Source organism: Microcebus murinus, chromosome 2, assembly GCF_040939455.1.
Source record: "Microcebus murinus isolate Inina chromosome 2, M.murinus_Inina_mat1.0, whole genome shotgun sequence".
In the NCBI taxonomy this organism is placed as follows: domain Eukaryota; kingdom Metazoa; phylum Chordata; class Mammalia; order Primates; family Cheirogaleidae; genus Microcebus; species Microcebus murinus.
Genome location: NC_134105.1, coordinates 23050017 through 23077423, shown reverse-complemented (window position 1 = coordinate 23077423; position 27407 = coordinate 23050017). Strand labels below are relative to the sequence as shown.

The window sequence follows — 27407 nt, the reverse complement described above, 5'->3', positions numbered from 1 at the left end:
TTGGACATGTCCGGTGGCCTGTCCAGCTGCAGTCTCCTCCCGCGTGCAGTGTGCACAAGGCAGACCTTACAGGGTCGCTGTGAGAGTTAGACCGTATAGTGCAAATAAAGCTCAGCACATTATCTGGCAGCTAGCAGATGCTCATTTTTGCTGTCATTACGGAGGTGAAAGTGAAGGTCCACAGAAGGAAAAGGATTGGCTTGAGGACACAGAACTAGACCCTCCAGTCAGAGCCCCGCCTCTCAGCCCCATTGTAAACACTGAGCACCTACTTAGAACTCCTTAGACAACCCGAGCCCTGCTCCTGCTCCCCTCCGCCCTGGCCCGCAATGCCTCAAGTCTGGGTGGAGGCAGGGGTGGGAACCCCCAGGCCCGGGGAGGCGAGGTCCGCTTTGGGGTGGGTCGGGGCACAGATGGGCATCTCGGCGGCACGTGTCCACCCCTCCCTTGGGAAAGGGCAGAGACCGGGGCGGGTCAGGGCTGCGAGGCCGCGAGGCGGGGGGCGGACCGCGGTGGGCGCAGAGAACCCCGCTGGGGCTCTCGGAGACCGGAGGGTGGCAGCCGCCAGTCCGCGAAGCCCCGGCCCCCCGCCTCCGACCAAGTAGGGAGCGGGGGCGGGACTGGGGCGCCCTCCGGCCCTCACCCCGCCCCCGCGCCTCTCCCCGCAGCGGGGGCGCCCCGCCCCCAGGGCGCCCGACGTGGACGCGGCCGCCGCCGCCACCGCCGCCGCCGCGCGGGAGTCGCTGTCCGCGGAGCCGACATGCAGGCGGCGCGGGGCGGCGCGGGGCGGCCGGGCCGCGGGCCGGAGCGCAAGCGCGAGCGGCCGCCGGCCGCCGGAGCCGCGTCCCCCTGCGCCGCCCCGGGCCGGCCGGCCGGAGGAGCAGCCATGCACCCCGGGCCGCCGAGCGCCTGGCCGCCCCGCGCCCGCGCCGCGCTCCGCCTGTGGCTGGGCTGCGTCTGCTTCGCACTGGTGCAGGCGGGTAAGGGGGCCCGGGCGGGGGGCGCCGGGCGGGCCACTGTCCCGCCCCAGCCACCAGGGAGTCCTCGGTTCCCTTCCCTGCTCCCTAGGGACCCCCTGTCTCGCTCTGCTCACTGTTTCCCTGCCCCAACCTCTTCCCTGCCTCCTTGACCCCCAGACCCGTCCTTCAGCTTCCAAACCCCTTCCCATCGCCTCAGCCAGGAGTTTTGTAGGATCTTGTGACCCCCAGTCCCCTAACCCATTCCCTTAACCCCAAGTGTTTACCTCAGGGTCCCTAGTTCTCCTCTTTGGCCCAGGGAGCAGCTGAGGACATCAGTCCCCCACCTTGGGCCTCCCTCCCTGTCCCCAAAGACCTCTCAAAGCCCTGCAGGCCAACTCCGCAGGAGGAGCAGATGGGATCCTGTTGTGCACAGCGTGTGTGAAGGGGATGGGGGCTGGCACCTGAGGGTGCAGGGCGGGTGGGGGTGGACCCCTGACACCCCAAGCTGGTGCAGTGCCCGGCCTACCCCATGGGGCCTGGCCTCATCCTCACCCAGCCTCTCCTGATGCCCTGTCTCTGTCCCTTCTGGCTGCCACTGCCTCGCTCATCTCTCACTCTACCCATCTGTCTATATGTGGCTCAGCGCTCTCGCAGGCGTGCGTGCTCCCTCTCTCTGTTTCCGTCTCTGTGTCTGTCTCTGATGCCCCACTTGTCTGTTCCTTGGCTCCGCATCTGCCACCACGCCACCTGTCTGTCTCCATCTCCATGTCTGGCTCTGTCTCCCCCCCAGGCCCCAAGCCCATCCCCTTGGGCCTTGAGTTCACTCGTCTGAAGGGTGAGGGGATACTGCTCAGGCTCAGGTCTTCCGCTTGCAGCACCTGTCCCTTGGGAGTAGAGAGGCTTGTGTGACTCCACTGTCCCTCTCCTGGAAGATTCTTTCTTCTCTGACCACCTCCCCCCGCCACTCTCCCTCCTACTTCCCTCCTGTGTCTTCCCGACTGATTGATTCCCCATTCATCCCCTTTCCCCTGAAGGCCCTACCCTGTCCTCTCGACTCTCCACTGAGCAGCCCTGCTCTGAGCGACCCCATCTTCCCCTGCCACCTCCCCACCTGCCACCTCCCCACCTGCCTCTAGGGGCTGGTGGAATGTGGAAAAGAGGCTCACATAGATCCTTCCCCAAGCTTCGTTCTGCCTGGGTTACCACAATTCTAGGGGTACCTCTGTTGCTTCTCACTCCCATCCTAGGGCTCACGCTCGCCTGGCTCTTCTCGACCTCTGGGTCTTTCTCCTTCTCTCAAGGTCATTTGACAGTGCAGTACTATAGAAAGAGCCCTGGACTGAGAGTCCTTTTCATCAGCTAACCTTCAGCTTCTGCAATGCAACCCTGATCACCTAGTCCCCTCCATACCTGTCCCTGTAACTCTAACCACCCATTCCTTAGATCCAGCCCTGGCCCAAGCCCATCAATTACAGCCTTGGACCCCTAGTGGGGCCAGGCTGTGGCTAGCAGGAGCTTCCATCCTCACAGGAGCCTGGAGCCTCTTAGGCCTGGCTCTTCAACCCACTGAGGAACTGAGAGCCATGTTGCTGACCCCATTTGAGGACTTGGTTTCTTCCTTCCCCCACTGCATGGCCTTCCGCAAGTTTCCCTTTCTCACTTGTAAGACAGTGGATCTGGGCCTCACAGCAGGGGATACTCAGGCTCAGGTGTTCTCCCCAACCCCCAGACAGTCCTTCTGCCCCAGTGAACGTCACTGTCAGGCACCTCAAGGCCAACTCTGCAGTGGTGAGCTGGGACGTCTTAGAGGATGAGGTTGTCATCGGATTTGCCATCTCTCAGCAGGTAACCCTCGATGGTCCTTGGGAGGGAAAGACCCATCAAAATAGTAGTGGCAGATGCAGGTGGAGGTTTGGTGGAGGTGGTGGTGGAGAAATCAAAAGCAAAAGGAGCCTGGGGCAAGAGAGAGAAGCAGCAAGTTGTACTCATGGCTTAAAATTGGGGTCCCAGAAGAGAATCAGTAAGTGAGGAAGGGTTCAGGAACTCTCAACTGGAACACAGGAATTGAGAGCATGGCTGTTTTTTGTTTTTTTTCTTTTTTTGAGACAAAGTCTCACTTTGTTGCCCAGGCTAGAGTGAGTACCATGGCATCAGCCTAGCTCACAGCAACCTCAAACTCCTGGGCTCAAGCAATCCTTCTGCCTCAGCCTCCCGAGTAGCTGGGACTACAGGCATGCGCCACCATGCCCAGCTAATTTTTTCTATATATATTAGTTGGCCAATTAATTTCTTTCTATTTATAGTAGAGACAGGGTCTCGCTCTTGCTCAGGTTGGTTTCGAACTTCTGACCTTGAGTAATCCTCCTGCCTTGGCCTCCCTGCGTGAGCCACGGTGCCCGGCCTGAGGGCATGGCTTTGATCTCAGACACATCTGGCTCCAGTGCTCACTAGATGTGTGGCCTTGGGCAACTTCCCTAACTTCTCTGAACCTGTTTCCTTCCCTATAAAATGGAGGTAAAGAGCAGAGGTGACAGGATGATTAAGATTGTGTATGTAAAGGATTTGTCACTACTGGGAGGTGTGCAGAAGCAGGGCTGACGACTGGGCGCTGACAACAGCGGGCTGGCGCTTGCCTTTGCAGAAGAAGGACGTGCGGATGCTGCGCTTCATCCAGGAGGTGAACACCACCACGCGCTCATGCGCCCTCTGGGACCTGGAGGAGGACACTGAGTACATCGTGCATGTGCAGGCCATCTCCATTCAGGGCCAGAGCCCGGCTAGCGAGCCTGTGCTCTTCAAGACTCCACGTGAGGCGGAGAAGATGGCCTCCAAGAACAAAGGCAGGCCCGGGTCACTGTGAGGAGGAACAGGGGTGGGTGAGGGGTGGTCAGGACCAGGGCAGTAGGTGGCTTGAGGAACACTCTATCTCCCCCATTGCTCCCCCTTCCCCCTACCACCAAGTAAAGCAGTACCTGAGAGAGAAAAGGTTCCCCCTAATCCCTTAAGACATTGGGTATATAAACTCCTGCCTTTGGATTGAGTCCTATTGCTGCCACCGTAAGTAGCCATCAGTATGTTCTAGAATCTCTTTCTGTTAGATGTGTGGGCACCCATAGAAATAAGCACTGTTGTCTTGGGCTTGGCCTAGAGGAATTGCTAGGGGAGGAAAGGAGCCCCAGCCCTAGTGTTCCTCTCCCCACAGATGAGGTGACCATGAAGGAGATGGGGAGGAACCAACAGCTGCGGACGGGCGAGGTGCTGATCATTGTCGTGGTCCTGTTCATGTGGGCAGGTGAGTCTGGCTTCTAAGCCCTTCTTCTTTACCACGCCCCTGGGAGATGGAGGACCCTGACCAGGTCCCCTCTCTCACAGAAACAGAGGATAAGGGGCTGGAGATACCTAAGAGGTGAAAAGTCTTCAAGTCCTACCTGGGACAGCACTGGGGACCAGATCTGAGCCCTACTCTAACCTGCTCATCAAAATAATAGTAGCTTAATAGCTACCTTATAGGATTATATGAGTTCTTGCCTTTCCGCTCTCTCAGAAGTGGTTCAGCCTCCTGGGGGTGGACACATCCATGGTTCCTTTGCCTTCTGGCCATGGCTGTGGGGTGCTGTGCCTCCAGAGGCTTTATTTTTATTTATTTATTTTTTTTTGAGACAGAGTCTCGCTTTGTTGTCCAGGCTAGAGTGAGTGCCGTGGCGTCAGGCTAGCTTACAGCAACCTCAAACTCCTGGGCTCGAGCGATCCTCCTGCCTCAGCCTCCCAAGTAGCTGGGACTACAGGCATGCGCCACCATGCCCGGCTAATTTTTTATATACATATCAGTTGGCCAATTAATTTCTTTCTATTTATAGTAGAGACGGGGTCTCGCTCTTGCTCAGGCTGGTTTTGAACTCCTGACCTTGAGCAATCCGCCCGCCTCGGGCTCCCAGAGAGCTAGGATTATAGGCGTGAGCCACCACGCCCGGCCTCTCCAGAGGCTTTAGACCTGGGCAGTTTAGGGAAAGTCACTGCATGGCCTTAAGCTTGGGACACTCTCTTAACCTACTCATCCTTTTAGACCTAGCTCTGAGACAGTCACCATGAAAACTCCTCCAATCCATCCATTAGAATGGCCCTCCTGCCTCTGTGCTCCCACTGTTTACCTCTGTCTTTAGCCCTCCTTCTATAAGTTAGCTGGGCTTATGTCTCTCTTCCCCTCAGTCTGTGAGCTCCCTAAGGATAAAGACCAAGTTTCATTAATCTTTGTACTCAACCAGCATTTACTGAACAACCACTCCCTTCCAAAGAGTAGTGCCACAATCATGACCAAGAAGAGCCCTGTGCTTGCAAGGAACTCAGTCTGAGAGAACCCAGGCCTGAACTTAACTATAATTCAGTGTGATGAGTGCTATAATTAATTGTACCATGTATGGGAGCAGAGAAGGAATTAATTCTGAGGCTAGGAGAAGAAATCGGGAAAACACATGAGATAACATGGGAATCAAGCTTTGAAGGTTGAATAGGAGTTCACCAGGCAGCCAAAAGAGGAAGGGTATTTGTTTTTGTTTGTTTGTTTGTTTTTTGAGACAGAGTCTCACTCTGTTGCCTGGGCTAGAGTGCAGCAATCTCAAACTCCTGGGCTCAAGCAATCCTTCTGCCTCAGCCTCCTGAGTAGCTGGGACTACAGGCATGTGCCACCATGCCCAGCTAATTTTTTCTCTATATATCTCTATCTATCATCTATCTATCTATCTATCTATCTATCTATCTATCTCTCTCTCTCTCTCTCTCTCTCTCTCTCTCTCTATATATATATATATATATATATATATTTTTTTTTTTTTCTTTTTTTTTAAGTCGGTCAATTAATTTCTTTCTATTTATAGTAGAGATGGGGTCTCGCTCTTGCTCAGGCACATTTCGAACTCCTGACCTCGAGTGATCCTCCTGCCTCGGCCTCCCAGAGTGCTAGGATTATAGGCATGAACCACTGCGCCCTGCTGAGAAAGGGTATTTGGAGCAGGGTGTGTTCAAGATACAAATCAAGCTCAGTCTGATTCAGTGCAGCTGCCATCCAAGAAAGAAGGTAGAAAGTGGGGGAGTAAAGGATGGTGAGGCTACAGACTGGAGTCTATTGAGGGATTTGAATACCATGCTAAAGCTTTATTAGCATGGTGGTTGAGAAGGCAGGCTCTATTGTAGAAGCATTTGGAAAAAAGTGTTTCTTAGGAACACAAAAAAACAGGCAGGGGGGGAAAGGTTGTACCAAAGAAGAGGTTTGCTTTACGCAGACTATGTTTACATAATCATAACAATATAAACAGTGAATTAACCCAAAATTGTGATGTAATTATGTTAGAATGATGAGGAGGGAAGCAGGGTAAGTTGTTAGGCTTTATCTACCATGGTGGGAAGTCAACAGATATCTAAAACAGATCAAGAAATAACACTATAGATATAGAGGTAAAATGGGGAAAACACTTAAAAGAATTTTGGAGTTGGCTGCCTTAATAATTTATTTTCAAAACATATTATGTTCATGTATTATTTAGTTTGATAAAATGAAACATTTAACAGACTGTGGGCCCTGGAGTTCATATCCCAGCTCCACCACTGTGTGACCTTGGGCTTAAACTCTCTGCGTCAGTGTCCTCATTTGTGACCTGGGAGTGATAATAATAGGTACCCTCCTAGAGCTGTGAGGATTAAGTGAGATAGAACATGTCAGTGCACAGCACAGGGCCTGGCACATGGTCGACAAATGCTATTGTTGTTTCTATTTTTCTCTCAAGGAAAATGGGAGCTGTCAGAGGTTTAAAGAAAAGGAGGGGAGGAGACTTGGTCAGATGCATGTTGTGGGAAGGTCAGCCTAGCAGCAGGGAAAGGGATGGCTGGTGAGAGGTCAGGTGGGGACAACCAGAGGGAGGCTGCTGTAGTAGTGCAGGTGAGAGACCATCTGGAGAAACCATCGTTCCCACTAGACTTTGTACAAGTGGGAACGAAGCGGGTAAGGCAAGAACTCAGGCCCTGGCCCCTGATTGCTACCATTTGTCCCCTGCCCAGGTGTCATTGCCCTCTTCTGCCGCCAGTATGACATTATCAAGGACAACGAACCCAATAACAACAAGGAAAAAACCAAGAGCGCATCAGAAACCAGTACACCAGAGCACCAGGGTGGGGGTCTTCTCCGCAGCAAGGTGAGGGCAAGACCTGGGCCTGGGGAGGCAGCCCCGTGTGCACTGGTAGTGCCTGGATTGCAGAAGGGGTCAGCTCAGGGCCTGGCGTGGCTGCAACTGGGCAGAGCCAGACTTGGCTGCTGCCTATGTGACACAGGGAACTCTGCAAATTGATTTTGGATCCTCTCCTTTTGTAGGGTGCCAGGGGCCCACACTGGGGAAAAAAATTAAAAGGTAGCCAGTGGGGAGGACAGAATTCTTGGTTAGTGTGGGACAGCATGAGGGGGGCGGGTTCTGGGCTCATTCCTGCTCCTGCTGTGCCATGTGACCTTGGGCAGGTGCTTCACCTCTGTACCTTCATTTCCTCTTCTGTAAAACAGATATGAAAACCTTTTCAGTGCTTGCCCTGAGCAGTTCAGAAGACAGTAGAGAATGTGAGAGGATCTCATGGTTCTGATGATGATTATCCAACAAACATCTGGCCCTCTATACATCTCCTCCTCCCTCCATTTCCTTGTACCCTCTGGCTTACTGTCCTCTCTCGTGGCTTCTCTCTCTCTGGCACATTTTCCTGAAGCCTCTTATTAACCCCCATCTCCAGAAGCACCTCAACAGTGTCAGTGGCTGAGGCTGCGCTCAGAGGGATGACCGCTGGGGGAAGACTGGGTACCAGGGGCCATGGGCCCAGGGGCCATGACCCAGTCTTGGCCGTTCAGCTGAAAGAGGCCGAAGGCTGGGTTTGAAAAGGCAGAGAGACAAGACATCCGGGCAGGGCTACTGTTTTCTTTCCACAAGGGACAAGAGCCTGGCTTTTAGGCTGTAGCCGTGCTGCTCCCTTTCTTCTATCCTCTGTTTCCAGCCTTGCAAAAAGCCTATTCAATTAGCCCTGGCCGCTTCTCTCATTTTTCTCCTCCCAGTTTCCAAACAAGCCCTCAGTGAACATCATTGAAGCGTGACTGCCTGTCTGCAGAGAGGAGGACTCCATTTTTCTTCTCTGCTGGTTCCCAGCTCCATGGGCACAGGGAAAGGGATGACTGCAGCAGTGGGGAGGAGGCACAGCTAGCTGCACAGTTCTCCCTCTTCCCCTTGCCCTAGTCTGATGAAGGAGGCTGAACTACAAACCCAAATTCTGCAAAAAAAAAAAAAAGCCACAAAACTAAAAGGCCTGGCCCCATTCTGGAAAGGCAAAGCTGCATGAGACACAGCCTTCTGCCTCCTCACCTTTTCTGGACTGGCTTCCTCTTTGAGGAAGTGCACAAAGCTCTGGGAGATGACAAGCACTAAGACTGACTCAAGCTGTGTCTTTCAGACCAAGGAACATCAGGGAAGCCGTGGGGCTGCCTGCCATGCAGGGTCATTCATGGCTGCCATCAAGCCTTTTCTGGATCTAGCCATCAAGGACTTGTTTGTGGTGTGATGTACACCTTTGTATGTGTGTAAGATGTTACCTGTTTTGTTTCTTTTGGAAAACAAAATTGGAGGGCTCCACTCCTGAGGGTAGAGGGATTCCCACAAGGACTGAGCTGGTTGTCTGTACCCTCTGTCTTCAGTCTGGGGTCTTAAGAAGACCTAGAAGGCATTGGTCTCATTTTTTTAGGAAGCATCTTTTGGAGTTTTAGCAACGTGGGTTTGGACAACTGAAAAGGCACATTCAGCACTCTGGGGGCTGATAAACCACCCACTCTGGCATGGAAGCTGCTGGAAGGCAGGCATGAGCCATTCTCCATGGACAGGCAGAGCAGCCCTGGCTATCACCACTGGCCTCTGGGGTCCTCATATCTTGCCATCTCATCCAGGGTTCTGTGAAAGGTACCCAAGGTCCTCATGTCCTTCCCTAGAGCCTGAGTGGTATGAGATGACAGGTCTCTCTCTCCACTGCCCCTTTCTGGTTAAAAAAAAAAAATGGTGCTTGATGAGGGAAAATAGACTCCTCCCTAGGTCTGACAAGTTATGGCTGCCAAATGCCTGCGTGGCAAGAAGTGGACCTCTGAATCTTCTATTGGTGGCCAAGGATGGGAGTGTGGGCGTACCACACCTAGTACAAGCCTGGCACACGGTAGGCACTTGGTAAATATTTGTTGAACTGAATGATAAGAGCATTGGCCCCCAAGCCAGAGAGCCGAAAGCCATCACCCAATGACCGCTCCTTCCTTCCGGTCTACAAGAGCTCTCAAGGCTGGGCCCACCACCACTCTGCTTTGCCCAAGTGTGGCAGCACAGGGGAGAAGAGACAGGATAAAGGGCAGATGTCAGCAATATTAAGGGCTTCCTCATGGGAGGGCATGAGGCTCCACTCATTGTCTTGTGACTTCCATCCCTGCTGAATGGGGCTGCAAGGCCAAGGCTCCTTAGGGGAGAGGTCCTTACCTCTGATCCAGTTAGAGCAATAACCACTTTTTAAATGTAAAATAAAAAAGACAAATGAAAAGGCACATCCTTGTCTTCTGGTAAATGCCCAAATGTTGCCCTCTTTTTCTGGCAATTGGCAGCAAGTCAGGATGTGTGGAGGAGGGAGTCAGTTCTCTCTCTCCATTTTGGCCTGCAGCTTCTTAGGGACATGCCTGCCAGCCAAGCTGGAGTTGGAAGGGAAATCTCGAACAGATGGGGGTGCACGTGTAGGAGAAGAAAATAGCTGCTCCATCATTCTATTACTGAGGCTTCCCAAACCAAGCTTGGGCTGCCTCACTGGATAGGTATGCAGGCTGGTGCTCAGTTTTTAAAACAAAGGGTTTCCCCCTCAGGATGGGACTGGGTGCATTCCCTGGCCAAAGGAAGACACTCTTGTCTCTCCTCGGGGTAAGGAAGGACATAAAGAAGAACTGCAAAAGTTGCTCTCTACAGCTCAGTATGCACAGTGTGCTGTTCTGGGCTGTTAAAGGAACACCATTATGATTTTAACAGCAGGCTGAAAGGTAGAGTGATGATGCTATTAGCCAGTGACCAAACCAGTAAATGGGATACCTCAAACATTCCTGTCCAGGGCTTGGAAGAGCTTGGAGAGAAAAAGTCAGGTGAGCAGGGGTTTGCATTGGCTGTTCTAGAAGCAGATTCTGAAAGCAGAGGGAAAAACAGGGCTTAGAGGCTGGTTGGGAAAATGGGAAACCAATTAGCACACAGAACTCTAAGCCAAACCTCAGAGAGATATTTTCTAAGGCCTCTGTGCCCACCTGGTGCTAAATGATGAAGCCCCAGAGTCAGCATTAGGTAAATAAATAGCTGTCACTGGGGCTTGGGGAACTCTGCTAATGGGGGGTTCCTGCCTTCAACTTAATCTGTGCCTATGGTACATCATAAAGAGTATGAGGGAAGAGAAGCAAATAATACTCCTGGCTTAGATAAAACTCCATTCCCTTTAGTTGCTTCCTTAAACCTCCAAGTCCGACAATGATTGAGCTTTTCCTGAATCAACTGTAGTTGCAAAGTTGAACCCTATACCTCAGGGGTCCTCAAACTTTTTAAACAGGGGGCCAGTTCACTGTCCCTCAAACCGTTGGAGGGCTGGACTATAGTTTAAAAAAAACTATAAACAAATTCCTATGCACACTGCACATATATATGTATTTTTTTGAGACAGAGTCTCGCTTTGTTGCCCAGGCTAGAGTGAGTGCCATGGCGTCAGCCTAGCTCACAGCAACCTCAAACTCCTGGGCTTAAGGAATCCTTCTGCCTCAGCCTCCCAAGTAGCTGGGACTACAGGCATGCACCACCATGCCCGGCTAATTTTTTCTATATATATTAGTTGGCCAATTAATTTCTTTCTATTTATAGTAGAGATGGGGTCTCACTCTTGCTCAGGCTGGTTTCAAACTCCTGACTTCCAGCAATCCTCCCGCCTCAGCCTCCCAGAGTGCTAGGATTACAGGCGGGAGCCACTGTGCCTGGCCACATATCTTATTTTGAAGTAAAAAAACAAAATAACACCCCCATGTGGCCTGTGGGCCATAGTTTGATAGTTTGAGGATGTCTGCAGCTAGATGTGTGGTCCTTTTACCACCACTCACATGTATCCACAGAAATTCCTCATAATCATGGAAGGGAACAGGCAGGTCTTTGAGACTGAGAACTTACTTGCAGACCACAGCAGGCCTGTGGGAGGAAATGTTGGACTCAGAGGCAGGAGACCTTGCCTTGTAATCACCTAACACCTCAGGCAAGTTACTTCTGAGACTAGGCCTTGGCTTCCTGAGCTGCCAAAAACAGAGGGGTTACAAGAGAAGATTCCCAGAGCTCTTGGGAACAAGAGGGAAACCCCAGGGTCCGAGAGGAGGAAGACAGATTAGTAAGTTATCTATTGGAGAAGTCCTTTTCTCTTCCTACTCCTGTTCCTTCAACCCCTAGATTTTTAGTATAGATCTCCTTTAGAATCCATTTTTAAGATCTCTAATTCAGCCCTTTATAGAAATATATAACATCTCACCAATCCATTCACATGTTTTAGACGTCTACTTTATTTCTTACCCTCTTTAAACCTATTTGACATTTCTTGGATTTTGCTTTTAAGAAGTAGCTTCCAGGAACAAACAGCTTCTATAATTGGGACACCCTGCCCACCCCACTCCCCCGCCAGCTACAGCCCCACCAAGCTCCATCAGTACAAAATAGTCCCGAACCCTCAAGTGCAGCTTGAAGCTCAGTTGAGGGAGATCTTTGTGTACAAATAGTTCTTTAGTGATACAGCATTTCGGGACTGTCACTTAGACTGCTTTAAAGATTACCTAAAAGATTACATTCCACCCCCTTCTCAATGGGTGCTGGGGAGGGCCAGATTTTCTGTCTATGGCATGTTCCATTTGTCCTAGGGGGAGGACAGGTGGGGAGGAATGACAAGGCAGGAGCTTGTTCACTAAGTTATTCCATCACTGACCAGCTGACACTTCCTGTGACAAGTGGAAATTTTTTTCCTGACAGGTGCTCTGGCATACAAAGCAAGCACACCCTAGAATCAGCTTAGGAATAATTCTGTTTTCCCTTAGAAAAGCAGGACAACACTAAGAGAGGCAGAGAACTCTGCTTTCTAGTTTTAGGTAATTGGGTTTTTTTCTTCCTATAAAAGTTCAAAATGGGCTGGTTAGAAAACGACCCCATTCATCTTAAAGAAGGACCATTTCTCCTTTTCCTGCTCACTTTTCCCTAACATAAACAAAGGATCAGGTATCTATATCTGACAGGAACAAAATAGATCTGTATAGGTCAAGAAGGGTACCTCAGATTGAGACCAGAATATCAAATTGCTTCATGATATGAAGGCTTTCTAAAAAGGAAAAAAAATTTTAAAATAAAAAGACAGAATATTGCTGAGTACTTAACAAACACACTTATATTGAGCCTTTTGCCTGTACATAGAATATATATTTCATCTAGAATATATATGCTAGACAAAACTTAGAGAGCCTATCCAAACATGCTGCTACTTACTTTCTCAGCATGAATTGAGATATTAAAAGCATTGGCTAATATAGGTGACAAACTATTATCGCCTTCCCTTTTATCCTTGCTCTTGAAGGTAAGTCTAAGAAGCTTAGGTTCACAAAAGGGATCTAAGGAATGCTGTGTCTCCCACATCTACCCACACTTATCCAACCTTTACCCAGTTTCTAGGAGAAGTTTCTGGAGAAGTTGGGTTAAGAACAACTATCAATTTTGTACCATTGATTCTAGTTTCTTACATCCTGTTCAAAGGGAAAATGCCCTGGGATAGCATGGCTTCCTCCTTAATTGGTGCTAGCTCTGCAGAAGAAGAGACACAGAAGCTAACCACATAGCCACAGGGAGGAATGAAATGCAAGGGAATGCCTACCCGATCAGGGCTGAGCCATCTTTCCCCTCTGCAAACAGTGGCACAATGGTATTTCAGGCTCTCCCTATGTCAGGCTCCTGACATGCACCATATGTAGCTGCAAATCCCAATCAATTTCAACATTTCTTAACTGCTAGAACACCCTTCTCCACACTGTAATTTACCCTCGCAAGAATAGGGAGCAAGCACCCTCATCTTCCCAGTACCACATTCTACTAACTGCCGCCCCCTCCCATACCCCACTAAGGTTTGCCTACCCACGCAAGGAAGAAGGCAAATAACCTTCCTTCAAAGCCCACAACAGACTGCCACAGTATATATGCCACTGACAGAACTTTTATTTCTTTTTAATGACATTAAACACAACTGCTACAAGGGAAAAAACATGATAAAGAGGAGGCACCAAACTTCGGTTTCATAATTGATCCTGACAACAACACAAGTAAATCAGGGCCTGTATTAGATGCAAAACTACAGGTTATTTCAGGCTCCTTACTTACAAGTAAACTATGTAAACAGCACATTTTTACTCTGCTTTGTCAAGACCCCTGTGGTGAAGGAATGTAGTCATGAAGAAAGCTAGGCAGGCAGTTAAATAAATGCATACAACCCTTACTAAAATAAAAAATACAACAAGAATTCTACCTGAAATAATAGACTTAGAGGCCACATCAAATACAAGAGATATACAGCTTTGAAAAGTTGTTAAAACTCCAGATTCTACCCACTACCATCTTTAAGGCGAACATGCCAGATAATGAGTTTTCTTTGGCTTTGTGTTTTCTTCTTAAAGAATACCATGTTAACCACTAGGAGAACAGCTCTCTCCTCCCCCAGTCCAACAGATTTAATTAAGCTGCTAAAGCTTTGGAAAAACAATTATTTGAGCTAAGAGGAAATGTGATTGTCACATTTCCTAGTTAACCTGTCACTCATTTGATTTGGCAAAGGCAGTGCTCTCCTTATACATTCATTAAACCCCTCTGTACCAAGAGGGCAGGAACGTGAGTCAGAATTTGGCCTAAGCAAAATGCTATCCCTTTACTCCTTGAGTTATCTGTGGGAACTTGACAGCTGCAATGCTAGCTATTCCAGCTTCATTTAATTTTAACTATGCTATGGTCCCAAAGGTGGATATTTGGCACGTCTCACTCCAAGCTAATTTAGGGTGGCCTGGAGAAGTGACTAACATTGTAAATGCCAATTGTGCCAACTGAAATAATAGACTTTTGACTACTACTTTTCAACAGAACCTCTTCTTTGCATTTTGGTCCTAGAAGCTAAACCAATGTCTAAGGAAAAGAGAATCCTTAACTGGATAAACAGTAAATACTTAGGGATATCCATCTGAATTTACTGGTGATCTTAATGACCAAGGTATTCCCAAGTCAGTTTCTAAAGTGGGATTGGATGTTTAAGATGTGTTACTCATATACAAAGATGGGGTTGATAAAAGTATAAAACAAGATAGGGGCTATAGCAGTTATGAACAACTTCAGAGAATAAACAATAGTAGCAAAAATGCCAGACTGCAAAACTTCTCAAAATGATGTGTTGAGCTATTTGCAAAGAGAGAATAACAAACTCCTAAGACATCCATTAAGACAGATGCACAAAGTCTGTCAACTCCAGTTAGAATACCAAACTTTAAGATTAGGTAATGCTTTTGTGCATAGGCTTAGTCACAACTGTATTAGACCCACTTTAGCAGTTATATGAAATTATGCATCAGGGGCTTGACCAAATGAGATGGTAACAGCCAGGGTCTAAAGGCACCTCTTGTTAACTAATAATGAAGACAAGAGTACCTCTCCAAAATTTCTCTCACAGGATAGAGGTTCCCTGACTAACACCCATATTTGACACATCAACCCATGCTTAAAGTTGGGATTTAGCAGATGAAACCGAAGACCAACTGACCACAAAATGGTACTGGCCTGTCCTACAGTCAAGACTCTGGGCAGCTCTTCAATAAAGACAGCAAGGGGGCCATTCTGAAGGGGCATATCCATGTCTCACAGGATACAGGAAAGGAGTACTACCAGTAGAACCTAAGGAACAGAGTGATCACTAGGTGTGTGTGTGGGGGGAGAAAATCCTTGAAGAAAGGCAGAGGAGACAACCAGTCACAAAACCACAAGGTATTCAACAGGGGTCAGGGGTTAGTCATAAGTATTCTGTCAGAGTTAAAATGTATAAGATCTGTAAACACTACTGTGCAAAATAAGTTTAATGAGGAATGAAAAAAAGCCAAAAATAAAAAATAAATAATGGCAGCTAGTAGGTACAGAAAGGAGAGGAGAGGACTTACACTTTTAATTTGTCCTTTCAACAGGATTTTTCTCCTACTCCAAATTTCCTGGATTGCCAACTTTAAAATACTAAAGGATATTCAGAGATTCAAATAAAAGAGGGGCTGTTAAAAGTGACCTATATCCATTCACAAGTCATCAGTAATAATTAACACTGGCTTATAGCCTGGTAAAGAATCTCCTCCTTACAGGAGATTAAAAGATGACTTCTTTTGGGCACCACAAGTAGATTTCACCTCTACAGAGGTGGGTATTATGCTTGAGCCTGGGTGTTTTGGCTTAATGCTGGCTTTCAGGAAGTAGCCACCTTCAATTTAAATAAAAACAAAAAAATTGTATCAACTTAACACTGCTTAAACACAGACAGACACATAAAATCAGGAGAGAGCTCATACAAAAAAAATTCAAGTCAGCAATGGGCATTTCCAAAAGGTGACAATTTCTTTAAATAAAAATCTTATAAAAAATGAAATTTAAATTCTACGAAGCACAAAACAGCGGAGGAAAAGGAGATGCTGTTCTGAACAGGACCCTGGATAGGGACCTTCATTGCTGATGGGATGAGATAAATGGATTCTAGGAGAAATCCTGGCGACGCTGGAATCGATGGTGACTTCGCATGTTCCTGTCAACCCACTGAGTGAGACTGTATCTTTGCAGAGTTTTCTGTCGGCGGGCATAGTTTCTATAGAGAAAGAGAGAGAGAGAGAGAGTAAAAACAAAACGAATGTTTCAGCCGTAATAGCTATTTGTACACAAATAAAGGCCAGCACAACTATTTTAAGCATCTCTTTTCTTTTGGAAAAGATATTTATTTATATTTTGATTCTCAAATTTTAGAAATTTTATACTATTTATATGAAAGCCACATCATAGGTGCTATTTCCTTCCGATTCCCAAAGCTACCTAATTCCCACATAGGTATTAAGGTAGTATGTGCCACATACTCAATGTTCTAAAGAAAACTAATGTAGAATAATGTTTAGGTAGGAAAAAATTTTATCCCTCCAGAAGAATTTACAGCAGGATCTATATTTCATTGTTTGCATCAGACCTATACCTGTCTGACATGGTTCAAGGTTGCTCAGGACACAGCAGTTAGAATTAGAATAAAATTCCCAGAGAAGGTAAGTCATCATATGAGTATCACATTGCAAGTTTAGAGACTGAAAAATTAATAGCACAGACTCAAAGTAAATTTCATATATATATATATATATATATTTTTTTTTTTTTTTTTGAGACAGAGTCTCGCTTTGTTGCCCAGGCTAGAGTGAGTGCCGTGGCGTCAGCCTAGCTCACAGCAACCTCAAACTCCTGGGCTCGAGCGATCCTTCTGCCTCAGCCTCCCTGGTAGCTGGGACTACAGGCATGTGCCACCATGCCTGGCTAATTTTTATATATATATATCAGTTGGCCAATTGATTTCTTTCTATTTATAGTAGAGACGGGGTCTCGCTCTTGCTCAGGCTGGTTTTGAACTCCTGACCTTGAGCAATCCGCCCGCCTCGGCCTCCCAAGAGCTAGGATTACAGGCGTGAGCCACAGCGCCCGGCCTATATATATATTTTTTGAGACAGAGTCTCACTCTGTTGCCCTGGCTAGAGTGCTGTGGTGTCAACCTAGCTTACAGCAACCTCAAACTCCTGGGCTCAAGCGATTCTTCTGCCTCAGTGTCCCAAGTAGCTGGAACTACAGGCATGTGCCACCATGCCCAGGTAATTTTTTAAATATATTTTTAGTTGTCCGACTAATTTCTTTCTGTCTTTTAATAGAGATGGGGTCTCACTCTTGCTCAGTCTGATCTCGAACTCCTGATCTCGAGCAATCCTCCTGCCTCGGCCTCCCAGAGTGCTAGGATTACAGGTGTGAGCTACTGCACCCGGCCAAAGTAAATTTTCTTAAGTCTCCTTTAGTCATGCTAGGCTGGAGTTCTGACCAAAACGCTCTGAGATAATTTGATCTCATTCTCAACTCCAGAACTGCTCCTGATATCAACCTGGGAAGCCTTTTAGACATGGACTCTTGCCCCTTCCCTCCTCCCAGACTTAATGACTTAGAATCCCTTGAATCAGGGCCTGAATATCTGTATTTTTGGGTTATCTGCACAGGTAGTTATGAGGAATAGCCAGGCTTGACAGTAGTTTTAACAGTATTTGACATTTATCTATCCCTATATACTTGCTGAATTCTTAAAAGGCCTTGTCTTTCTTAATGCAACTAGAACTTAATGCAACTTAATAAACTACTAGAAAAGTAGTTTCATTAACTACTTGTACAGGGGTAAAGAAACTGAGCCTCAGGTTAAATAACCTGCCCAAGGTCACACAGAGTAAGTAGAAGAGTCTAGATTTGAATTCACATCTGACTCCAGAATTTATCTAATAAAAATTACACTACATTGCCTTTCCTTCTGAGAACTGCTGACTTGGCAACTATAGAGGAAATGTGAGTGTAAAGGCCCTGGAGAGGGGAACATGTCTGACATGTTCAAAAAACAGCAAGGAAGCCAGTATGACTAGAGTAGAGTGAGCAAGAGGAAGAGTAGTAGGAAATGAACTTGGTGAGCCCAGGCCAAAGCATACAGGCTTCTGTAGGGGATTGTGACAATGGGAAGATGTGAGCTGAGAAGCCACTGGAAAATATTGAGCAAATATGACTTATGCTTTACAAGAATTTCTTTGGCTGCTGAGTTGGGAACAGTAGACAGGCAAGGGCAGAAGCAGGGAGAACATTTAGAAAACTTGCAATAATCTAGGTGAAATGATGAGAAATGGTCAGGTTTTGGATATACAGTTGGCCCTCCCCATATCCATGGGTTCCATATCCGTAGATTCAACCAACCGTGGATTGAAAATATTCAGGAAAAAAATAGATGGTTGCATCTGTACTGAACATGAACAAACTTTTTTTCTTGTCATTATTCTCTAAATATAATATAATAACTATTTACATAGCATTTTATTGTATTGGGTATTATAAGTAATCTAGAGATGACTTAAGGCATACAGGAGGATGTGTATAGGTTATATGCAAATACTTTACCATTTTATATAAGGGACTTGAGCATCTGAGGATTTTGGTATCTTAAGTGCTCCTGGAAGTAATCATCCACGGATACCAGGGACAACTATATATGAACAGCCTATAGAATTTGCTGAGGGACTGAATATGGGGTGAGAAAGAAAGGAATCAAAGATGATTCCAAGGTTTCTGAGTAACTGAATCAAATAACTGAATAAATCTGTAAAGCCACATTGCCTCAAAAATCCATGTTTTAGAACTAGAAAGGTTCTTTGACACCAAGTAGTCTAACATCTTCATTGTACTGATGTGAGGACCAGAGAAAAGTGAAGTGACTTGATCAAAATCGTAGCTGGTTAAAAATTGTAAAGCTAGTATTAGAACCTAGGTTTCCTGAATTTTAGTCTAGTTCTTTTTTTTTTTTTTTTGAGACAGTCTCACTCTGTTGCCCGGACTAGAGTGCTGTGGCGTCAGCCTAGCTCACAGCAACCTCAAACACCTGGGTTCAAGCAATCCCTCTGCCTCAGCCTCCCAAGTAGCTGGGACTACAGGCATGCGCCACCATGCCCAGCTAATTTTTTCTATATATATTATCTATCTATCTATCTATCTATCTATCTATCTATCTATCTATCTATCTATCTATCTATCTATCTATCTGTTGGCCAATTAATTTCTTTCTATTTTTTGGTAGAGATGGGGTCTCGCTCTTGCTAAGGCTGGTTTCAAACTCCTGACCTTGAGCGATCCTCCCGCCTCGGCATCCCAGAGTGCTAGGATTATAAGCTTGAGCCACCGTGCCCGGCCCAGTCCAGTTCTTATTCCATTATAATGCATTGCTTTTTTTCCACCTCTCAGATGAAACAATTTCAACCCCACCTCCCCACTACATTGCTCCTACAGCCAAATTCTATCTTTTTTCCTCCTTTTAATCATCCACTCACCTCATAGTGAGGTCCGAAGGATGCTGCCATTTTGAGTTCTGCATATGATGAACTTCCATCAAGGCATACAGCTCCTGCCAGGGACCTGTGATACAGAGGGATTTGTGGTTAGGAAGCAGCTAAGTGAACAACTATGTCAGCCAAGCTCAAAGTGTATGCTTTCAGGGAAAGAGAAAACAGGCACTGGTCTCAATAATATCTACTTATGATTTGCATAAACAGTCAGCATAAAGACTACAAACCAGAGTGGGAAGCCAGCCCTTCAGTGATGATGGTGAGCAATAATGGTAGCCACGATTCATTCATTCAACATTTACTAGCTTTTAAAACATGTGAGGAACTTTACTGGTCCCTAGGAATATGGCAGTGAACGATACATTGTACCTCAATGAAGTTTATAAAGGAGACAGATATTTCCCAAACAGTGTGATGAATACAGTTATAGAGAAATACAGGCTGTGATAGAGACTAGTGGGTGTTAGGAAAAGCACCCTCCAGGAGGAGTAAAGAGATCTAAAGGATATCTAAAAGTTAGTGAGGTAAAGTGGGGCAGGAGGTTGGATGTCCAAGAGAAATAGTCAATACAAAGGCCCAGAGACAAAAGATAGCAAATACATTCAAGAAACAAAAGGAGTTTAGAACAGTAGAGATGGATGCTCTTTGCTAACAAGAAAAATTGCTATAGACAATTTCTCAAACACCTGGGAGCCTGGCAATGTATCAGGTACTTTACATGTTATCTTACTTAATTCTAAAAAATATCTTACATGGAGATAGATGTTATTAATAGCATTTCAGAGATGTGGCTCAGGGAGGTGAACTTCCCTTAAATGCTTAATAACCCAGGTTTCAACTAGCTCTTGTGTGATGCCATACTCTTGCTACTATGCAACAATGCTAACTTTGCACTTAAGGGCTGAGACTTAGGCTGAAACCCAGTAGAAATAGAACACTAGTTAGGAAATAATTTCCCTAGACTAATGGTTCTCAAATTTTAACAGGTATCATAATCAGCTGGAAGTATTATTAAACAGACTGCAGGACCCAGATCCCAAGGTTTCTGATTATGTCAGTCTGGGTAAGGTCTGAGAATTTGCATTTCTAACAAATTCCTAAGTGATGCTGATGCCACTGGTCTGAAAACCTCACTACTGAAAACCTCACTTTAACAACCACTGCCCTGGGCAGTGGAGATCTTTTGTTCTGCTAATTTACAAGTTTCTCATTACTTTATCTTCTATGCTTTCAGGAACCAAGAGCAGTCTAACAAGGCTATATCAAGCCTCATTACTCATCTATGAAAAGTGGACAATATTATTATTTAGCATGAAGTTGAGTATTAGGAATTTTGTATATAAAAGACCTAGTATATTGCTTGGCACACAGCATGTGTGCAGTGAGTGGTAGCTATTACAATGGTGTTATAGCCTCAGGCCTCAAGCTCACAAAGACTGCAAATCCTGTGACAAATCACCTTCTATTTTTAAGGAAAAGCATTTATTAAATGGATTCATCTATACATAAACTGTGACATGTTTTATGGCACTCAGAAATTTTTTTCTAACCACAATAATACTTTTCAGGAAAAATTTATAGATTTGTTAGATTAAAATTAAAAGTTTATATATGTTTAAAGTAAAAAAGCACAACCAAGGGTAAAAGATAATTGACAAAATGAAAAGTATATTTGAAACACATTTGGCAAAAGTTTAATGTCCTCTTAAGTCTCTTCATTAAAAAAAAGGGGTCAAGGACATGCACAGGCAATTCATAAAATACAAATGATCAATAAATATGTGAAAAGAATCCTCAGTCTCACTCATATGGAAAAAAAGCCATATTACTTTTATACTTGAGAATGAAATATAAATCAGAAATGAATTTCTCCTTTAAGGGAACTATTGATTAATTCCTTTGTCTGCTGGATTTGTTAAGCTAAAATCAAAGGTCTCAATTAAATTGCTTTTCTATTTTTTTTTTCCTTCTCTAAATGTCAGAGTTCTTAGTCGGATTGCAAACATTTTTATATAAGTCCTTGGCAACCTCTAAATTATTCTTGGTGATCTTGATATCCTTCTGGCCATTCTTGGGACCAGAGGAACATATAAAAAATCATTAAAATTGCTTTTCTTCTTTTCTTTTTTGAGACATAGTCTTACTTTGTTGCCCAGGTTAGAGTGCCATGGTGTCAGCCTAGCTCACAGCAACCTCAAACTCCTGGGCTAAAGTGATCCTCCTGCCTCAGCCTCCTGAGTAGCCTCAGCCTCCTGAGTAGCTGACAGCTGGGACTACAGGCGTGAGCCACCACACTTGGATAATCTTTTCTACTTTTAGTAGAGACAGGGGTCTCTCCCTTGCTCAGTTTGGTCTCAGATTCCTCGGCCTCCCAGAGTGCTAGGATTACAAGGTGTGAGCCACCACGCCCAGCCATAGAATTGCTTTTCTTTTTCTTTTTTTTTCCAGACAGAGTCTTACTCTGTTGCCCAGGCTAGAGTGCCGTGGTGTCAGCCTAGCTCACAGCAACCTCAAACTCCTGGGTTCAAGCCATCCTCCTGCCTCAGCCTCCCAAGTAGCTGGGACTACAGGCATGTGCCACCATGCCTGGCTAATTTTTTATATATATTTTTTAGTGGGCCAATTAATTTCTTTCTATTTTTGGTAGAGACGGAGTCTCGCTCTTGCTCAGGCTGGTTTCGAACTCCTGACCTTGAGCCATCCTCCAGCCTGGGCCTTAGAATTGCTTTTCTAATACCCTACACCTTCATATTGCTAGCACTCCACTCCCTGTAGCTCCTCAAAAAGGACATCTCAGCAGGGGTGGGGTGGAGAGAATCAGCTTTGTAAAAATTTCAAGATACACTTTTCTTACCAAAGCATCACCAAAGGAGGGCTGGCAATATATGGAAATTTTGTGTCCACCAAAATAGAACCCCAAGATTATCTGTTCTTCAGCTCACTCATCTCATCACCTGGATTCTATAAAATTGCCCTGGCAATGGAGACTAAAAATATACTATAAACCTCCTACAAAGTTTTCTATTCATTTTAAAAGAAGAGAAGAAAGAGTAGCCAATTAGGCCCAATGAGCCTAATATTCAAATACTCAACTGCTAGGAGTTAATTAAAATCCAGCAGCACTGGGAGGCCGAGGCGGGCGGATTGCTCAAGGTCAGGAGTTCAAAACCAGCCTGAGCGAGACCCTGTCTCTACTATAAAAATAGAAAAAGAAATTAATCGGCCAACTAATATATATATATAAAATTAGCTGGGCATGATGGCGCGTGCCTGTAGTCCCAGCTACTCGGGAGGCTGAGGCAGAAGGATCGCTTGAGCCCAGGAGTTTGAGGTTGCTGTGAGCTAGGCTGACGCCATGGCACTCACTCTAGCCTGGGCAACAAGCGAGACTCTGTCTCAAAAAAAAAAAAAAAAAAAAAAAAAAAATCCAGCAGCAGCAATTTACAAAGCACTTACTATGTATCAGCACTATCTTATGTGCTTTACATATAACAATACATTTATTCTTTATGACAATTCTAAAAGGCATTTCCCCATTTTACAGACAAAATTATAAAAAATGGTAAAGAAACTGAGGCACAGAAAAGTTATATTTGCCCAAGGTCACAAAGCTAGTGATATAGCCAGAATTACAAAAATATAAAACTATTATAGGGCTGAGTTTCCTTAAAAGTTTTTCTGAGACTGACATTTCATAGTTGAGATTAGAAAGTAAGAATCATGTAGCTCTATTGTTAGTACTAGCATGAGTAACAAGGGCTCAATAATCAGGTCTCAGCTCATGTACCAAAAAATGTTAGTTTTCATTAGCACTAAGAGCTTATTGTTGGCTTAGGATAACCCTTATTATTATTAATAAGATTTCGGGCCAGGCGGAGTGGCTCATGCCTGTAATCCTAGCACTCTGAGAGGTCAAGGCGGGTGGATTGCTCGAGGTCAGGAGTTCGAAACCAGCCTGAGCAAGAGTGAGACCCCATCTCTACTATAAATAGAAAGAAATTAATTGGCTAACTAATAATATATATAGAAAAAATTAGCCGGGCATGGTGGTGCATGCCTGTAGTCCCAGCTACTCGGGAGGCTGAGGCAGCAGGATTGCTTGAGCCCAGGAGTTTGAGGTTGCTGTGAGCTAAGCTGACGCCACTCACTCTAGCCTGGGCAACAAAGCAAGACTCTATCTCAAAAAAAAAAAAAAAGATTTCGGCTGGGCATGGTGGCTCACACCTGTAATCCTAGCACTCTGGAAGGCCAAGAGGCGGGAGGATTGATCGCTTGAGGTTAGGAATTTGAGACCAACCTGAACAAGAGCAAGGCCCCGTCTCTACTAAAAATAGAAAGAAATTAATTGGCCAACTAAAAATATAGAAAAAATTAGCCAGGCATGGTGGCACATGCCTATAGTCTCAGCTACTCAGGAGGCTGAGGCAGAAGGATTGCTTAAGCCCAAGAGTTTGAGCCCAGGTTGCTGTGAGCTAGGCTAATGCCACAGCATTCTAGCCCGGGCAACAGAGTGAGACTCTGTCTCAAAAATATTTAATGATCTAGAGATAATGGAAGTTAACATTTATCAAGCACTTCTTATGTGCCACTTTGCTAACTGCTTTACATGATGCTATCATTTAATTCCAAGAATCACAGGTGGCAAATACCACAATCTCAATTTTATTCATAAGTAAACTGAAGCTTAGAAAAAGTACTCATTTATCATCTAGTAAATGGGAAAGCCAAGATTCAAACCCAGGTGAGGCTAATAATCCAAAAATTTCATTTTAGCTCATAGCTTCAACCTCTTCTTCCTCTAAATTTAGAGATGCTAATAAGAATGGAAACATCTGAATTTTTTCCTCTCTTCGTAGTCTCTAACAGATGGGCTCTCTTGGACCAACAATCAGTACCATGGATTTATTTTAAATTGTGGCTAAAAGGTGGTAAAGACTGTCCTTTGCTTTGTGACTAAGATGAAATTTATCTAAGAATGAAATTAGGAAGGAAAAAAAATCCCAGTATTTCAGGAATGAGATAAATAATTCATCTAAATCTTAACCTATAAATATTAAACTGACTGGTTTTGGGAAAATCTAGTTTAATAATTGTCATTAATAAGTTTAAAGTGAATCAATTGTTATATGCTAATGGAGGAGAATGGATAATGTTGAGTGCCTGCTATGCCAATTCTCACAGGTGTTTTCCTCCCAAGTAGCTGGGACTACAGGCATGTGCCACCATGCCCGGCTAATTTTTTCTATATATATTAGTTGGCCAATTAATTTCTTTCTATTTTTAGTAGAGATAGGTGTCGCTGCTGCTCAGGCTGGTTTCGAACTCCTGACCTCGAGCAATCCGCCCGCCTCAGCCTCCCAGAGTGCTAGGATTACAGGCCTGAGCCACCACATCCACCCTCTCACAGGTTTTATAAGTCACCACATGACCCTACTCAAACAAGTGTGACACATGACCAAAGAACAGAGAATCTTGCAGCTGGCTAACTACCTAATGACCTAGAAGGTGACCAGGCACCAACAGGTCATTAAGTAAATCAATCAGATACTCTCCTTTGGTATGTGAAAATGAGAATGAGAAAAAACAGCACATTATACAGGCAGGGCTCTAGGAGGGAAGAGATAGCTAATAGCAGCAAAAGGTCACAGAGATAGATAAGATTAAGGAAAACCTGAATAGGAACAAAAGTACTCATTTATGAGGAGGCATGGAGCTTGGCTCTACAGCTGATTCTTTTGACTATGTTGTTTGTTGAGAGTCTAATCTAATCTTCATCTTTTCCTGTAAATCCTTAAACTCAGTTACTTAAATAATAATGTTTCTATTCCATGCAATCTAAAATACTTAATACAGGGGAGGAAATGAAGAGGGAAGGAAAGAAAATATGTGTTACAGGGGGCATGGCCTTTTATATAGATTAACAAAATAGGAATAAAAAGAAAAAAATAAGTAGAAAGCAAGAATGCAAATGTATCACCTCTAGGTCAACAAAACTGCGATGATCTAGTAGAAATCTTGACTGATTTTCCTTGCAGGCAAGGCAAAAAGTAAAAGAAACAGGAATTATTATATAACTCATTTCTGAAGTGATAACAGGGATACTAAGTGATATATGAATGTCCTCAACAGTCTCGGCAAATGCAGAATCAGAATTTATATAACCATTGCTGTTTATGATTATCAATAAAAGTCAAAACAGAGACTTCCACTTCTAGCCAAGATGAATGTGAGACTTAACCTCCCATTGTAAGCAACTACTAATAGAAACTGAGCAAAACATATGAAACAACTACTTTCAGACTACTCAGAATTGTGATACTGAGAGAAGGGAAACAATTAAGGTGAGCCTTGAAACTTAAGAGTCTATAATTTTTCAAAATAAATAGTTTTTTTTAAATGAAGGCAAGAACACAGACCCCAATTCTAGATAGAAAAGAAAAAAAATAAAAAAATAAAAATAAATGAAGGCAAAATAAACAATTTCTAAATAAACCAAAGCAGAGAGACTTTATCCCCAGTACACCTGCACTACAAGAAACATTAAAAGTTCATCAGGAAAAAGGAAAATAATACCCGATGGAAACTTGGATCTATAGGAAGGAATCAAAAGCAATAGAAATGGTAAATATGTGAGTAAATATAAATATTTTTCTCATTTAAAAAACTTCTTTTAAAGGTAGGTGACTATTTAAGTTAAAATAATAATGTACTGAAGGGTTTATAATACAGTTGTCCCTCAGTATCCATGGAGAATTGGTTCTAGGACCTCCCACAGATACCAAAATCCATGATGCTCAAGTCCCTTATATAAAATGATATTTGTAGTATTTGCATATGACTATATACATCCTTTCATATACTTTAAATCATCTCTAGATTTCTTAAAATATCTAATACAATGTAAATGTTATGACAATAGTTCTTATACTATATTTTTTAAAATTTTAATTATTTTTTATTGTTGTATTGTTTTTTTCCTGAGTATTTTCTACCCATGCTTGGTTAAATCTGCAGATGCAAAACTCATGGATATGGAAGGCTAACTGTACATATATAAAATGTATGAAAACAATAGCACAAAACAACAGAAGGGAGATTTGGAAGTGTCTTTTAAGAGCCTTACATTATATGTTAAGTGATATATTATTTGAAGGTATACTGTGATAAATTCAAGATGTATACTGTATGTTAATACAGCAACAGTTCTCAAGTGTGTCTATGGATCCCTGGGAGTCCCAAGACTCTGTCAAGGCTTTGCAAGGTCAAGATTGTTTTCATAACAACACTCAGATGTTATTTGTTTTTCCCATTTGCATTCTCTCACAGGTGTATGGTAGAATTTTCCGGAGGCTATGTGACATATGATATCGATAGGAGAATCTAGCAGTGTCCCATTAAGCTAGACATTAAAGAGATTTGTACAAATGTAAAACAGTGGTTATTTTTCTCCTTACATCTGTGTTAGGAAAATAGTTATTTTTAATACAAATGTATTATTTATGTTAACATGCAGTGGATTTATTATGATTTAAAAATGTATTAATAAATACTTTAATAATTTATTAGTGTTAACTCTCAATATGGTTGAGTATAGATATATCCCACACAAGCAAAAGCACTTTGGGGTCCTCAATAATTTTTAAAAATATAAATAACTTTTTGGGTTTTTTTTGAGATAGAGTCTCACAATGTTGCCTCGGCTAGAGTGCCATGGCATCAGCCTAGCTCACAGCAACCTCAAACTCCTGGGCTCAAACAATCCTTCTGCCTCAGCCTCCTGAGGAGCTGGAACTACAGGCCCACACAACCATATCTGGCCAATTTTTTCTATTTTTAATAGAGACTGGGTTTCACTCTTGCTCAGGCTGGTCTCGAACTCCTGAACTCAAGCTATCTCCCACCTTGGCTTTCCAAAGTGCTAGGATTACAGGTATGAGCCACCATATCCGGCCATAAATAACTTTTAAAAGTTTAAATGGGTCCTGAGACCAAAAACTTTGAGAACTACTACCCTACGATAACCACTGAAAATATGATAAAGGGGTATAGGTAATATATTTATTTCAAGTGTGGAGATAAAATGGAATACTAAAATAAACTCACAGATAAATAGCCAGGAAATGATGGCAGAAGAAACAAAGAACCAATAGAAAACAAGTAACAAGATGGTAGATTTAAATCTAACCATATAGGAT

At 44.4% G+C, this 27407-nt stretch overlaps 2 protein-coding genes across 7 annotated transcripts in view; one reads left to right on the top strand and one right to left on the bottom strand.

Annotated features, from left to right (window-relative positions):
* Nucleotides 1-738: 738 nt before the first annotated feature.
* Nucleotides 739-9552, top strand: FNDC5 (fibronectin type III domain containing 5). 2 transcript variants are annotated; one of them, XM_012765384.3, is made up of 6 exons: nucleotides 739-980; nucleotides 2689-2804; nucleotides 3601-3799; nucleotides 4162-4251; nucleotides 7008-7141; nucleotides 8038-9552. In XM_012765384.3, exons 1-6 carry the CDS (start codon nucleotides 761-763, stop codon nucleotides 8074-8076), a joined length of 798 nt encoding a protein of 265 aa, XP_012620838.2. In that variant the 5' UTR covers nucleotides 739-760; the 3' UTR covers nucleotides 8077-9552. The 2 variants fall into 2 exon arrangements, with proteins under 2 accessions (XP_012620838.2, XP_012620839.2); XM_012765385.3 differs by having other exon boundaries at nucleotides 7501-9552.
* A 3685-nt stretch (nucleotides 9553-13237) lies between these two features.
* Nucleotides 13238-27407, bottom strand: part of S100PBP (S100P binding protein) — a 37961-nt gene continuing 23791 nt past the window's right edge. For all 5 annotated transcript variants that reach the window (XM_012765378.3, XM_012765380.3, XM_012765382.3 and 2 more), the window contains 2 exons: nucleotides 19198-19282; nucleotides 13238-15914 (listed from right to left, as the gene is read on the bottom strand). In XM_012765378.3, the coding sequence (XP_012620832.1) occupies nucleotides 15806-15914; nucleotides 19198-19282 (194 nt within the window). In that variant the 3' untranslated portion in view covers nucleotides 13238-15805. The remainder of the gene's footprint in view (nucleotides 15915-19197; nucleotides 19283-27407) is intronic.

Excerpts from the sequence above, each read along its gene's own strand:
- FNDC5 (XM_012765384.3), top strand. The coding sequence starts at position 761 with ATGCAGGCGGCGCGGGGCGGCGCGGGGCGGCCGGGCCGCGGGCCGGAG. Across the intron at positions 4,252-7,007 it reads GGTCCTGTTCATGTGGGCAG|GTGTCATTGCCCTCTTCTGC; the intron begins GTGAGTCTGGCT and ends TCCCCTGCCCAG. Across the intron at positions 7,142-8,037 it reads GGGGTCTTCTCCGCAGCAAG|TTTCCAAACAAGCCCTCAGT; the intron begins GTGAGGGCAAGA and ends TTCTCCTCCCAG.